The sequence below is a fragment of the Ictalurus punctatus genome, chromosome 7 (genome assembly GCF_001660625.3).
Source record: "Ictalurus punctatus breed USDA103 chromosome 7, Coco_2.0, whole genome shotgun sequence".
In the NCBI taxonomy this organism is placed as follows: domain Eukaryota; kingdom Metazoa; phylum Chordata; class Actinopteri; order Siluriformes; family Ictaluridae; genus Ictalurus; species Ictalurus punctatus.
In genome coordinates, this window is record NC_030422.2 from 18,397,397 (window position 1) to 18,413,190 (window position 15,794).

Genomic DNA, 15,794 nt, shown 5'->3' on the forward strand with positions numbered 1-15,794 from the left:
TGACTGATTTGTTATGAAACCTTTATTTGTGCTACCAAATTTTATTTCATAACAGAATCCACAGTCTGAAAGACCTCCAGTGATGTCAGATATTCTTAGAAAATATATAATATTCATGTAATAACATTTAAAAAAAACTTTTTAATAAATGTAACTTTATTTCATGTTATTATTACATATACAATGTTTGCAATGTTAAATGATTAAAAAAAAAAAAAAAAGATGAAGAAAAAAAAAATACAATCACTTTTGAGTGGCAAATTAATCCTTCTATGTGAATTCTTTTCCAGGAAAGGAACAAAATTTAACAGTTAAAGTGCATTCAACTCCAGTAAAGAATATGCAGATTTACTAAATAATTTCACTGCAACTTCCTTGAATGTAAGACTGATTTAGAATGACTTAAGCAAAGATGATTAAATGATTATTGCAATGTTTTCAAAATGATGTTCATTAATTGATTATTGCATTTAACTCTAATAATAAGAATAAGTCAACTCTGCCAGTAAGAAACCATTCTGCTCTACCATTGCATCATCCTGTTTTAGTCATTAATAGGCTTCTTAATCCATGATAAAAGAAGAATGGGTGCATAATCTATCATGCATGGAACTCCAACAAATGAACACCACTCAAATACTGTTCTTTCAGTGCAATTAGTCACAAAATTATCTATGATTATTTTGGAATGTTCTCTGTTATTGCTGATTTATTGTACTTGTGTATATTAGTTGGCATTCCCCCAACAATGCAGAGTGTCCTCTCTGATCCATGTTTTATGCCATGACACCTGTGTAGATCACTGGTCTGTTCCTTTCACAGTATCAAACACTGCTCGGAGAATGGCAGCTACAGCCACAGCACCAGGGTCAGGCTGAGTCAGCCGTTTAGATGCAATGTAACTTGCTCGACCTGCTTTGGCAGTGAGGTCACAGGTAGACTGTGCACCCAACTCTGCTTTCTGTTTAGGAGAAAACAAATATTAATGTCAAGCTCTGGACTGAATAAGTGAATAAGCAAGAACCAATTATAATCATGTAACTGAAATATAAATGAATATATAGCATAGACAATTGGAAAAAGGAAACAGAGGAAGAATCGCTGGAGTGCTAGTGTACTGTACCTCCACCGCTGCCTGTAGTACTGCAATATGGCCACCAGGAGAAGCTGTGGATAATTTCATCAACTCATCCACTGCAGGGCACAGTGCATCCAGCTGAAAGGGAAAGAAAGACGTGCTCCTGGATGTCAATATTCAGATGCTATTCGCATCTCTGATTTACCCGGTTAGAGGACAAATATGGGCAAAATAAGTAAGACTGTAGTCTTACCATTGTTCTGTCACCAGGCTCAGCACCTCCATACCTATCAGAAAATAGGTTCTAATAATTAAGGTGGAGACTCCATCTAATTTCATTCTTCATTCAGTTTCATTCTTATCCCTCAATACTCAAAACATGCTAGTCAAATTGTTTTGTATAGTCAATGAAAAAACATTACTATAGAAGAAATGTTAAATTAGTGCAATTGATATTTCAAGATAGTGAAATGATCTTAATAGCTACCTTTTCATAGCTTCAGCTCCAGCCTGTATAGCTTTAGCCCAGTGTTTTCCATCACAAGTTTCCCTTAGGTGGGGTGCAGCTGCTGTCAGGAACAGACTATACAGCTGTTGGAGGACAGTAACAGCAGACCTCAATATTAGATAATGTTGTTCACAGCACAGTTGTTTGTGTAAAAGCAATTTTAGACATTTATTTCCATACTGCTCCTGAAGATCCACCCATTTTCTCCTCCACCAACCCAGCAAGGGCTGTCAGGAGTAGACACGGACGTCCTGGGATGGTAGTGGTCTGCATCCACTCTTCGATGGCTTTGGTAGATAATGCATCAGTGGAACATTTTTTAAAAAGAGTCATGCAAAATAACAAACTCAATAAATAAATACTAAACAAATTATTTGTGTATGAATTTGTAAACTCATCTGCACACCAGTAGCAGCAAGAGCATGTGTGCTCCCACAATCTCCATCTCCTGCTGCACGATCCAGGGCATTGAGCTCCTCTTTCTGTTGTAAGAGCGATTTGCAAATGGATTCCAAAGCTAGACGTGCCACAGAAGAAAATGGACCTGATGGAAAATGGAAAATTTCATTAACACTTTCATTTTAAATGTCTTCATGTCTTTTAAATGTAATACACACAGCATCAATACATAGTGTAAGTTAATAATTAATAAATAGTAATTCTGTATATAGTAGTATATACAGTTGTGTAAAAAAATACGTACAGCCCATGGAATTTTTTATTTATTTATTTATTTTTTTTTTTTTTACATATTTGGACCTGCAAACATTTGATCTTCTTTGAAACAGTGCCTATTAATAAAGGTGATCTATCAAATGACATAAAATTGATTTTTTGTAGTAATTTTCATAATTTAAATTAAATACAAAAAACAGATTGTCACATGGAAAATGTAAGTACACCCCTACATTTATCACACCTTCAAATCCATAAATTTAGAGTCAGGTGTTCAAGATTGGGTGCCAGTGATTAGAACCTGCTTAGGGAGTGCATGTGGAACCTGTCTTTATACCCCTCTCATATCTAGAGTCTGGTGTTCCCATTGCTATCGAGGTGTGTGGTGTCATCATGCCAACATCTAAAGAGTTCTGTAAGGCCTTCAGAAAAAAGGTTGTGCATGCCTGCAAGTCTGGCAAGGAATTTAAAAAGATTTCCAAATTATCTGAAATACATCATTCCACTATAAGGAAATCTTCTACAAATGGCGCAGATTTCAAACAACTGCCAATTTGTCCAGGACTGGCCATCCCAGCAAATTCAGCCCAAGAGCAGACCATCTGATGCAAAAAGGAGTATCCAAGAACCTTGAAATTTTATCACAGGATCTGCTAGTAAGTCTTGCAACCGATGGTGTCAAAGTGCACTCTTCTGCAATCAGAAAGAGATTGCATAAATTTTACATGCATGCGTGCCAGGAAACAGCCTTTGCAAGACTACAGTTTGCCAGTGAGCATATAGCCAAAGACCAGGCCTTTTGGAATAATGTGCTACAGTTACAGAAGACATGTTTGGTGGACACCAAAGACAGCTTTTCAGGAGAAGCACCTCATACCAACTGTGAAGCACAGGTGGAAATGTTATGGTTTGGGGTTGCTTCGTTGCTTCAGGGACTGGACAGCTTGCATCCATTGATTCAACTATGAATTCTGCATCATATCAAAGTGTGCTTGAAGATAATTAGAGGCCATCTGTCCAAAAGTTGAAGTGGACCTTTCAGCAGTATAATGATCCTAAGCACACTAACAAATCCACTGCAAATGGCTCAAACAGAAGAAATGGAGGGTTATGGAATGGCCTAGTCAATGAACGGATTTGAATCTCATTGAAATGTTGTGGGGGGATTTGAAACAAGCAGTACATGTAAGAAAACCCTCAAACATCTTGCAACTCTAAGAATATTGCATGGAAGAGTGGTCAAAAATTCCAGCAAGCCAATGTCAGAGACTGGTGAACAATTATGCAAAACACATGAAAGAAGTTATTTCTGTAATACTAGCTTCTGAGGCCAAGGGTGTACTTACTTTTTCCACAGAAGAATATCACATCTATTGATATTTCTGTTGAATAAATGATTGCAAAAGCTAATTTTCCTTGTGGTTTTGTGTAAGTTTATCAACTTTATTAATAGGCACTGTTTCAAAGATGAGCAACTGGTTGCTTGTCCAAATATGTCAAGAAAACCAATAATTTCTATGGGGTGTACTTATTTTTCCACACGATTGTAAGCTCATAGCAAGTACGCATTTTGTGCTTTGTCATTAAACCCTGGCTGTGAGATACAACCCCAATTCCAAAAAAGTTGGGACACAAAAAAGTTGAGTAAAATGTAAATAAATGTACATGTAACAGAATGCAATGATTTGCAAATCTCATAAACCTATATGTTATTCACAATAGAACATAAAAAACATATCAAATGTTTAAACTGAATAAATGTACCATTTTACGGAAAAAAAAGTTTGGAATTTCATGGCTGCAACATGTCTCAAAAAAGTTGGGACGGGGCAACAACAGGCTGGAAAAGTAAGTGTTACTAAAAAGAAACAGCTGGAGGTTAATTGGCAACAGGTCAGGAACATGATTGGGTATAAAAAGAGTACCTTTTAGAGGCAGAGTCTTTCAGAAGAAGCAGAAATTCACCAATCTGCATCTATAATTTTACACAGCGTCCCAACTTTTTTGGAATTGGGGTTGTAAACAAGATGAGATTGACAAGAGACAAATAAAATAAAATAGTATAAACAGAAAAAAGATGATGCTTGGAGGAAGCCCACATTTAATTGTTTAAACCTCCACCTTGTTCAGGTTTTGTCTCAGCGGAAGCTGGTCTCGCCGTGGGTTCCACATACAGGTTCCTCCCACTTAAACTCTCACTGCTGAGGTTGGGCCAGGCAGGCGCTGAGGTTTTAGCATCTGCAGAAGTTAGGGGCCATAAGCATTTAAATAAAATAAAAATAAAACATCAGAATATATTCTTTATAGATCTACTTAAACTGACTTACTGAGTAGAGTCTATGGTCAGAATTTGTAACAATACTGTGTTATGCTCCTTATGGAGTTGGTCATTACTGAAATATTTGGAACTAATCCACTTCTAACACAAAATTCATTGCTTCTAGTAGTGAAAATAAGTTAAAGTTTGGCCATCCTCCATAAACTACGGCATGCCTGGAATTGCCTACATCTTGACTAATATATTTGTGTGGTTCTTTCAGCAATAAATAGTTTACTTTTACAACTGGAAATCAGCACTCTCACAATTATATGGTCTGAATGTGTTAAAGCAAGACACCACAAATGAACAGGGATTTTTTAAAAAGAAGAAATTATATAAATCTTTTCCAATTAATTGCTAAACATTTTTAAACTTAATAAAACCAATATGTAGTCTTGATGTTTTAAAGATTTTCAGAAATTCCACTGTTATATCATCTATAGGAACCGGAATGAACATATGAATGATGGACACCTGGAAACTGAAATTTTTGGTTCTGAATGTACATTTTATTTAAGTATACATGCAATGTAACAAACAACAAAAACCCAACCAAAATCGTCATTATTTCCTGCAGTGTCTTGCCTTAAGAATTCAGTCTCACTTTAGACGTTTATAGATCTTCTCGGCTGATGGAAATATAATAACACGATAATATCTGCTATAATATCTGTGAGTTTAGATGAACTGAACTGACCAAACAGTCGGAGTATCTCCTCATCGACTCGCATGAGAGACAAAGACACGCCTGCCATCTCCAGTGATGTCATGAATGTGCCAGACATCACCCGTGGAACCTGCACTCCTTGTCCCACTACAGATAGCCACAGATACATTAAACATTACATGCTGATGCAAGTTTTTATTTAAACTTGGACATAAGTGGTATATAAAAATAATACCTGATAATGTGGATATAGTTTGATTTAAACAAAAATAGCTCTTGTAGCTTGATACTTACTAATATGTTTGTGTCATTAACATAAAACTTGAGGTAATGGAAACCTCCACGCTGCTCCTCACTGTACACCACAATTTCAGTTTCAAGTCTCAGGACTTCCAGAGACCTACTACTGGACCCTTGAGCATCACCCTCAACTGTTTGCACTGTATCTTCTTTCAAATTTCATTTTAGATAAAGTGGTGTGCCAAATATGTAAACATAAAATGTATTCTCACTTAAATAGTTGATGGCAGCTCTGGTGACAACAGCCATCTCCAAACAGGATAGAGCACCAAGATTATTCACACAGAGGACCACACGATCACCTGTAACAGAAAACCACACAGCTTCACACATGACACATGGAAGAAAGTGCTCTTACACCAAAACTCTTGTAACTTACAGCCTACCTGATTTCAGAGGCAAATGTGATTGGCTGGAAGGGTCAGTCATATGATCAATCATAGTCTTCACAACCTCATCAGCAGAGGCCATCTGAACATAAAGCAATCCATCCACATATGGTAAAGACAAGAGAATACTATCAAGCTCTATTTTTATAAAGATCTAAGTTTTCTATTATAATGTCTAATGTACACAGAGTACTCACTTTATTAGGAACACTATACTAATACTGGCCAGGGCCTCCATTTGCTCTCAAAACAGCTTCAATTCTTTGTGGCATGGATTCCACAAGATGATTCTGGTCCATGTTGACATGACTGCATCACACAATTCCTGCAGATTTTTCAGGTGCACGCTGAAATGCATGCTGCGAATCTCTCGTTCTACCACATCCCAAACATGCTCTACTGGATTCATATCCAGTGACTGGGAAGGCCACTGAAGAAGACTGAGCTCACTGTCATGTTCATGAAACCAGTTTGAGACAACTTTTGCTCTGAGACATGGTGCATTATCATGCTGGAAGTAGCCATTAGATGATGGTAAATTGTGGCCATGAAGCACAATATTTGATGTATTGTGCATTCTGGGATGCTTTTCTGCTCACCACAATGGTACAGAGTGGTTATCTGAGCTATTGTAGCCTTCCTTTCAGCTCAAACCAGTCTGGCCATTCTCCACTGACCTCTCTCATCAACAAGGCGTTTCCATCCACAGGACTGCTGCTCACTGGATGTTTTTTTTTTTTTTCTCTCCGCACCTCTAGAGACTGTTGCCTAGAGAATCATGCCTAAGTCATAATCACTGTGATCACATTTTCCCCATTCTGATGGTTGATGTGAACAATACCCAGCGCTGCTACCTGGAATCTGCATGATTTTATGCATTGTACTGCTGCCACATGATTGGCTGAATAGCTAATGAATGAGTAGGTGTACAGCTGTTCCTAATAAAGTGCTCATTGAGTATAATGTTTATGTGTTACTTTGGATGGTTAATGGGCAGTGTGTGTTATCACCTCCTCCTTCTTTATCAATACAGCTAATCTCAAAACATGCTATATTTGCTATGTTTGTAATGTACAATATTTGCTTGTATGCTGTAATGATTCTTTGCTTACCACATTTATATAGGTGACTAAAAAATGTAATATTCATTAAACTAAAAACATTTGAATTTAAATCAGATTGAATTGAAGTGAATCACTATGAGACTCATATAAAAGAAACTAGTTAGGATACTAATCAACTTCAATAAAAAAACACAAATAGTACCTTGGACTTTTTAATGCCCGGCTCTCCATGAATTCCTGCAGAGACGCAGAGAGAGGCATGCTCTATTCCATAATTTATTAACCCACTAAAACAATTTGTTAATCATTCAACACAATAAGACCATAAATATGGACTTCTCTCAATCTCCTCCATATTATTTTTACCCAGTCCTAGCTCCATTTCTCCTGGCAGAAGCTGAAAGGTGGGTAGGCATCCTGGCACACTGCATGCAGACAGACTGAGACCCAGAGTCCCTACCACAGTGAAAGAGCACATCTTTGATTATGCTTAGTTCCCTGGTAAAAATGAATCTCATGTGCTTGCTAATTACTCTCACCAATGTTTTTTACTGCCTTTGACACTTTAGAAACAATCACATCTAGTGGACAGCCTTCCTCAGCCAGTGCTCCAGCCAGCTACAGATTTAACACACAAACAAAAAGTGAATAATTAACAGGAAAGAGTCTAACCCGAACCGTAATGTTCCAAACTTTTGTGTGTGCAGATATGAGAACAGCTCTTACACTCTCTAATTAAGCAAATGTTATCAGATGACTTTAAATGGGTGTAAAGCAGCACTGTTGGTGTACCACATCCTCTCCATTACACATATCTGATAAATCAGTTGAGTTCTGTACCTTGTGAATAAACACAGTTCCACAGAGTCCTCTCCTGCCTGCTTTGCTGAGCTGAGTAGTAAAAGCACAGTCATCAGCCACAACCACCATGTCCACGGGGACTCCTTGTGCCCGTGCTTTTTCCACAGCTAGGCCAAAGTTCAGACGGTCACCTGTGTAGTTCTTAACCAGCAACAGGACTCCTGAAGTACCACTCTGCCAGAGGGTCATGATGGCTGCCAGAATACTTCCAGGAGGAGGGGAGGAAAACACTGCTCCTGCTACAGCAGCTGATAGCATCCCTCTTCCAATGTAGCCTGAAAGGAATATCTCAGTGTTAACATCATCCCAGAGTTCCTCTGAACATTTCAATATCATAATGATAATTTCCCCCCAAATGCTAATATACTATTTGGTTTTGAGTTACAAATGGACCAAAAATCAGGGACGTCTATACATTTTTTATTTATTAAAGAACAACACAACATATTTGTCTGTTTATAATTACGCGTCATGTTCTTCAATGTCCACAAAACAAACTTATTATAGCAGCTATAAACCGTCATTTTGCCACTTTCACTTTCAGTTAATAACACACATTAAAAATGGTTTACCTCTGACTGACTTACACTGGAGTCTCCTTCTAAATCAGCATTTATTGATTGGGTTTATAGAGTTTTTAATCCTTTTACTATTAGGCTTAGTTATCTGCCATACTGTAAATGAATTGTTACTACAGAAACGATAATGTATTAGAATAAGCACATTAAAATAAACAGGTGATTTGCATTATAACTGACAGAACTGCTGTTCTAGAAAATTAATCAACACCTCCTGATTATTAAACAGCTCTGTGATAAAAAAATAATAATAATAATAATAATTAATATGTCAAACACTTTTTCAGTGCCGAAGATCTAAAATTATGTGTTTTTGTCAAATACTTGGTTTTAGAGGTGGTTTCACAAAGTTTGTTTTTGATCTTGGTATTTCTGGTGGAAGCCTACAGGAAGTAATATTGGTGCAATTTCTAAACCCAAGCACATTAAAAATCCACCATGAACCCATTGTAGCCAACTTTGAACACTAAGTAAAAGATCATCATCAGAAAAAAAATCTCTCCACTCAGGGTAAGCAGGACATTAAGAACTCAACATTTACCTGCATGTGCAGGTTCATGTCCTGAGCCACCTCCAGAGATCAGTGCCACTTTGCCCTTCAGGTTGTGGAGGTCAGAGCGCAGTGCCACCCTTTGACCCCTTAGGAGCATCAGTCCTCCATTGCTGCTCACTATGCCCTCCAGGGCCTCATCCACACACCGCTCCACAGAGTTCAGCAACTTCCTGTGTACCTGTCCAACCCACAGGGGTTTCAGATACTTTAGAGCAACACCACTGACATTGCTTTTCTCATATTGTGTGCACGGACTATAACACACACACGACCAAAATACATGCATAAATAATAGAGCAGAATGCCTGCAGCTTGCATTAACTCTGTAGTCAGCATGAAAATTGTTGCAAGAAGGCAAATGAAAATACTAGATTGTGCTAGATTTCCTTTAAAAAAATAGGGAAGATTAAAGCACTACACTACAGTGTTGTGTTTTTGTTATATAAGTATTGTTCAATTGATTGCACTGTGGTTCTACAGTATCTCACAAAAGTGAGTACACCCCTCACATTTTTGTAAATATTTGATTATATCTTTTCATGTGACAAAACTGAAGAAATGACACTTTGCTACAATGTAAAGTAGTACAGCTTGTGTAACAGTGTAAATTTGCTGTCCCCTCAAAATAACTCAACATACAGCCATTGATGTATAAACCACTTGCAACAAAACTGAGTACACCCCTAAGTGAAAATATCCAAATTGGGCCCAATTAACAATTTTCCCTCCCCGGTGTCATGTGACTTGTTAGTGTTACAAGGTCTCAGGTGTGAATGGGGAGCAGGTGTGTTAAATTTGGTGTCATCGCTCTGACACTCCATCATACTGGTCACTGGAAGTTCAACATGGAACCTCATGGCAAAGAACTCTCTGAGGATCTGAAAAAAAGAATTGTTGCACTACATAAAGATGGCCTAGGCTATAAAAAGATTGCCAAGACCCTGACACTGAGCTGCAGCATGGTGGCCAAGACCATACAGCGGTTTAACAGGACAGGTTCCACTCAGAACAGGCCTCGCCATGGTCGACCAAAGAAGTTGAGTGCACGTGCTCAGCGTCATATCCAGAGGTTGTCTTTGGGAAATAGACGTATGAGTGCTACCAGCATTGCTGCAGAGGTTGAAGGGGTGGGGGGGTCAGCCTGTCAGTGCTCAGACCATACGCCGCACACTGCATCAAATTGGTCTGCATGGCGGTCATCCCAGAAGGAAGCCTCTTTTAAAGATGATGCACAAGAAAGCCCACAAACAGTCTGCTGAAGATAAGCAGACTAAGGACATGGATTACTGGGACCATGTCCTGTGGTCTGATGAGACCAAGATAAACGTATTTGGTTCAGATGGTCTCAAGCGTGTGTGGTGGCAACCAGGTGAGGAGTACAAAGACAAGTGTGTCTTGCCTACAGTCAAGCATAGTGGTGGGAGTGTCATGGTCTGGGACTGCCAGCCACAAATATCAATGATGCATCTCCAAATTATACAGTATGAGGTGCTTTACCTTGTATGCAGGCCCCTTTGCTGATGGTGTTTGACCAACATATTTATCCTGTTCTGCACACTAAACACAATGCATGAGTGCTGCCGGCACTGGCGAGCTACAGTTCATTGAGGGAACCATGAAATGCCAACATGTACTGTGACATACTGAAGCAGAGCATGATCCCAGCATGTATTCCAGCTTGATAACGACCCCAAACACACCTCCAAGACGACCACTGCCTTGCTAAAGAAGCTGAGGGTGAAGGTGGTGGACTGGCCAAGCATGACTCCAGACCTAAACCCTATTGAGCATCTGTGGGGCATCCTCAAACGGAAGGTAGAGGAGCACAAGGTCTCTAACATCCACCAGCTCCGTGATGTCGTCATGGAGGAGTGGAAGAGGACTCCAGTGGCAACCTGTGAAGCTCTGGTGAACTCCATGGCCAAGAGGGTTAAGGCAGTGCTGGAAAATAATGTTGGCCACATAAAATATTGACACTTTAGGCCCAATTTGGACATTTTAACTTAGGGGTGTACTCACTTTTGTTACCAGCGGTTTAGACATTAATGGCTGTGTGTTGAGTTATTTTGAGGGAACAGCAAATTTACACTGTTACACAAGCTGTACACTCACTGCTTTACATTGTAGCAAAGTGTCATTTTTTCAGTGTTGTCACATGAAAAGATAGAATCAAATATTTACAAAAATGTGAGGGGTGTACTCATTTTTGTGAGATACTGTATATACAGTAGGCTTGTACCTATAAAAGGCAAAGAACAAGAGACACTTCTGCTGCTGCTGTTATAGTCCCTTTTCACAATGACGTCAGAAAACTTCTGCCTTTCCGCAAAGAAGTGTATATGTACTTCCATTTTACCTTGTCCCCTTGACTAGTTATTAAAAACTAATCTGAAACTTACAAGTGACTCACAAGTGGATGATATCATTCTCTGGGGTTGTACACAAGGTGAACATGATCATATGCTCAAGGCTGTTATTCAATGCATTCAGTATGCAGGCCTAAAATGAAACAGTTCGAAGTGTCAATTTAACAAAACCAGTTTGCTCTTTCTGGGTCATACAGTGTCTGCGCAAGGTGTTTACCAAGATGAAGACCATCTTAGTGTAAGTCTTCATACACCAGTCCCAAAAGATACACACCAGCTCCGTTCCCTTCCTGGATTGTTATCCTGGTATAATAAATTCATCCCAAATTTTGCTACAGTAGTAGAGCCTGGTCTACTGGTCAGATAAGGCTCATCAAAGCTTTGATACTGTGAAACAGCTATTAGGTAAAAGTCCTGCCTTTGCATTATTTAATCCTAAATTGCCTACTGTGGTTTCAATTGATGCATCCGACTATAGATTAGGTGCTGTGCTTGTGCAAATCCAAAGCAAAAGATAATACAGAATGCGGTGTTGCGTTTGCTAGAAGTATGCTTTCATCTACTGAATGTAAATACTCAACAGTGGAAAAAGAAGCCTTAGCATGTGTCTGGGCTGTCGAAAAATGGAGAACTTATCTCTGGGGTTGTATATTTCTCCTGCGTACTGATCATCAGGCCTTAACAGTACTTTTCTCTTCCAAAGGCAAGGACCGTGCTGGAATGCGAATAGTGTGTTGGGCTGCAAGATTACTATGTTTTAATTATGATGTGGCTTAGTGCTCTGGTTTACCAAACCATACGGCAGATTGTCTTTCTCATCTAGCTTTGCCAGCTTCTGACAAGGATTACTCTGATGCTGAACCTGAGTTCGTTCCATTGTTGTTTTCAGAAATATCCACTGTGTCTCCAGCTGAATTTGCTTCTGCCTCTGCTGTATGTTCAGAAGTGATAGCACACATTTCTCATGGATGGCCTCCTTCATCAGCTGCTGTGGAAACTGCTTTGAGTCCAAAGAACAAATTAATAAATGTCACATTTGCCCGTCTTCCGATAAGACTGCTACTACCTCTGCTACACCACTGCAGGTACCTTGTACCTGACGTACTTTGTCAGTACGTGTCATGGGAAAAATTGTCTATTGATACTGTAGGCCCATTTGAAACTGCTGTGTGGGACTGTCACTACATGTTGACACTGACACCGTTTCTTCAAGTTTACAGTGCTACTCCGCATTCTACTACAGGACCGTCTCCCTTTGAGTTACCTTGTGGCAAGAAAATGCGCACTCGTCTTGATGTTCTTCCTCTTCCTCTTCCTGATGCTCGCAAGGATGCGCGTGTGCCAAGTCAGAAAGTATCATAGTCACAAAGGGAGACATATATACGGACTCTAGACAAAGAGCTCGTGCTCCTGACTTCAAACAGGGAGATTAGGTGCGTATATGCATATTCCTACATATGTTCCAAAAGCACGCCCAAGATGATTTTCAAAACATCTGCACATTACACGTAAACTTGGCTCGTGTACTTACCAGTTGTCGGATGGACAAAAACGGCATGCTTCTCGTCTTTCTCCAGCTGTTTCACCTGTCGTGGATGTAACTAAAGCTGAACTTGTGGCTTTGTCCTTCATCTGCTTCGAAGGTGTTGCCTAAAATGTTTTTTTGTTTTTGTTTTGTTGTTGATCTGGTAAAGTCTAACAGATTTTTGTGTGTACTTTAAATACTATTGTTTTTGTTATGCAAGTATTGTCCGGGTGATGGCGCTGTGGCTCTTTATAAGCTTGTACCGATAGAAGAAGAACAGGAGACACTTGTTCTGCTGCTGCTATTGTCTGTAATGTGATATGTTATTACTGTCACTTGGCCTCCTTGACTAGTTATTATTATTAAAAACTAATCTCTGAAATTTACGACTCTTCATACTTACCAGGATTTAAGTATGAACCCTCCACAACATACAGCAATTCAGCTTACCTCCATTTGCCTCCGGAGTATGTGTCCAAATAAAAAAATAAAAAAATGGAAATGGGCAAAGGTGTGTACTAGTGCACCAAATAGTAGCCTAAAGTAATTTGCATTGGTATCGTACTACTTTGTCATACTAGTATGGTAGTATGCGATTTTGATTTTTGCTCAGTACGTCCGCCCACAGTGATGATGCAGCCGTTCATGCGCGGTTCGCGCGCACCACAGAGAGGAAGCGCTGTTTTTCCTTGTTAAAACAAACACGTCAATGGCATCGCCATCTTGCTGAAGCCAACTTTGCAGAACTTTGCACTGTGACTCCATGTTCAGTTTCTTTATTGACTTTTTTAATGTAATGTTTGCATGAAACTCTGACATCTTAAAACAAATGAACAAAGAATCACATTTGAAAGCTCTGACAATAAAGTTGTTTACCTTTTATGAGGAACTATATCAAGTAGTTTGATAGAGTTTTTGCTGCTGACTAGGCTATTTTAGAGCTCCGTTATTACTTTTTACTTCTAAATAAATACCTCTTAAATAATGTTCTTAATATCCGATGTGTGCGGGATCTGAGTAGAGTTAGGTCAGGTTTTTGTAATTTTAGTTTTTTTAATTAGGAATTTAGGACACTGACAGTAGCCCAAGCTCAGGATTAATCTGAGAGGCAGCAATGCTACCCACATGAAAATTCTATATAATCCATTATGGAATAATTTGAAGCTGATGTAAGGCAAACATAACTGGAAGTCAAGGGTGATTTAATTGGATTTTATATGAATTATGATTAAAAGGCTGTCTCTGGTTTATTAGTTAAACTGGTTTCTCTGTAATGGAATAGTTAGGAATGATATCAGCTGCTGACGTGCATTTACAGGAATCATTAAATTGTGAAAGTGCTTCTTAATATATATAATAATTATTTTTGTGAATACTTTTGTTGACTTCCAACATACTTTCAATGTGATAAATGCACATACCGTAATTTCCGGACTATAAACCGCTACTTTTTTCACATGCTTTGAACACTGCGGCTTAAACAAGGATGCGGCTAATTTATGGATTTTTACGAGCTAACGCACTTCATGCTGCCAAAACATTTAGCCTCGTCACATCGGACCAATGAAATTACCGAACAGGTCACAGTCGATTCAGTGGTTCAAATTAAATCAAATGCACTCACACTAAATTCTTCAGATCAGTCATTTTGCGCTTCATGCACACCCCCTCATCACGGAAAACACACGAAGAAATGCATATGATGCAGCTTTCAAGTTAAAGGCGATCGAAGGAAATAGCATGCGAAGAGCAACTTTTGCTCCAGTCTGCCAGTGGATCCTAACAGCGTCAAGCAGTGTCATAAAATCTACCATCACCAGCGGGTTTCGAAAGGCTGGACTGCTGCGTGATGAAGAGGACAGCACAAGCTCAAGGGTGAATTTGCCTCGAGACGTAAGTGACATTGAGAGCGACAACGAAAGAGAGACTGAGGAAGTGTGTGACGAAGTACCGGTAATTCTGAGGCTGTTCAATTCCGACACTGAAGAAGGCGACTTTAGTGGTTTTAGTGCACAGGAGGAAGATGAAGATAGCGCCGAATGACTTTTCCTGGTAGGCAACTGTATTTTTTATTTTTTTAACCAGCCGTGTTACAGCCACTGTTCGGAAAAAAGCATTTACGGTACGTATTTAATTAAAAGTTTTTTTAAAAAAATCTTTGTGTAACATCTTTCTGTGTAAATATCTCTCACGTTACAACGTGGACGAGTATGGCCTATATATGTACAATTTTTTTTTTCTTTTTAAAGTTAGTGGGTGCGGCTTATATTCAGGTGCGCTCAATAATCCGAAAATTACGGTATTTAATCTGAGCCTGAAGGTGGTCTATTAATATGAGTCATTTCTCATGCTTTTCTTCTGCTCCAGAATGGCCCACACTGTCATTGGCTCTTTATTTATTTATTTATTTGTTTATTTTATAAAGATTTCTTAACCATTACTGCTCATGTTTTTCTTGTTCATGGCCTCATTTGTATCAATTCTCAATATCAGACTAGTATACTTAGAATAACCACATTTCCATTTCCTTGATACTATCTCTTTCAGATTTCCTAGTTACTCTGTATATGTCTGTTGTTGAGCTCTGTTGCTGATGATAATTTCTGCCTGTCTTGCTTGCATTCCATAGAAAAGCCCTTATGAATTTATTATGGAATAACGTAATAATCATGCATCCTACCATATCATCCTACAACTAACTGTTGTATAATACACAGGCTCAGGCTTATAAATGTTTTACTGTTTCTCCCATCAGTCTCCTCTTCAGGAGATGAAATGCTGCTCATTTGGGTTAAAGTCTGGTGATTGAATTGGCCAGTCTAAAACCTTCTACTTGTTGCCACTGATAAAGTTCTTTGTTGTGTTCGCAGTGTGTTTTGGATCATTAACTTGCTGCACGATAAAGTTCCT

At 38.9% G+C, this 15,794-nt stretch overlaps 1 protein-coding gene across 4 annotated transcripts; it reads right to left on the bottom strand.

The window, feature by feature from the left end:
* Positions 1-130: 130 nt before the first annotated feature.
* On the bottom strand, positions 131-13,498 carry tkfc (triokinase/FMN cyclase). 4 transcript variants are annotated; one of them, XM_047156869.2, is made up of 17 exons: positions 13,288-13,498; positions 12,891-13,192; positions 8,982-9,171; positions 7,842-8,137; positions 7,541-7,619; positions 7,368-7,457; positions 7,204-7,238; positions 5,935-6,019; positions 5,761-5,850; positions 5,279-5,395; positions 4,383-4,499; positions 1,993-2,130; positions 1,767-1,873; positions 1,566-1,669; positions 1,332-1,365; positions 1,124-1,216; positions 131-961 (listed from the first exon to the last, which is right to left on the bottom strand). In XM_047156869.2, exons 2-17 carry the CDS (start codon positions 12,915-12,917, stop codon positions 800-802), a joined length of 1,764 nt encoding a protein of 587 aa, XP_047012825.1. In that variant the 5' UTR covers positions 12,918-13,192; positions 13,288-13,498; the 3' UTR covers positions 131-799. The 4 variants fall into 4 exon arrangements, with proteins under 4 accessions (XP_047012825.1, XP_017327578.1, XP_017327577.1 ...); XM_017472089.3 differs by lacking the exon at positions 12,891-13,192 and having other exon boundaries at positions 13,335-13,498; XM_017472088.3 differs by lacking the exon at positions 13,288-13,498 and having other exon boundaries at positions 12,891-13,252.
* Positions 13,499-15,794: the final 2,296 nt, after the last annotated feature.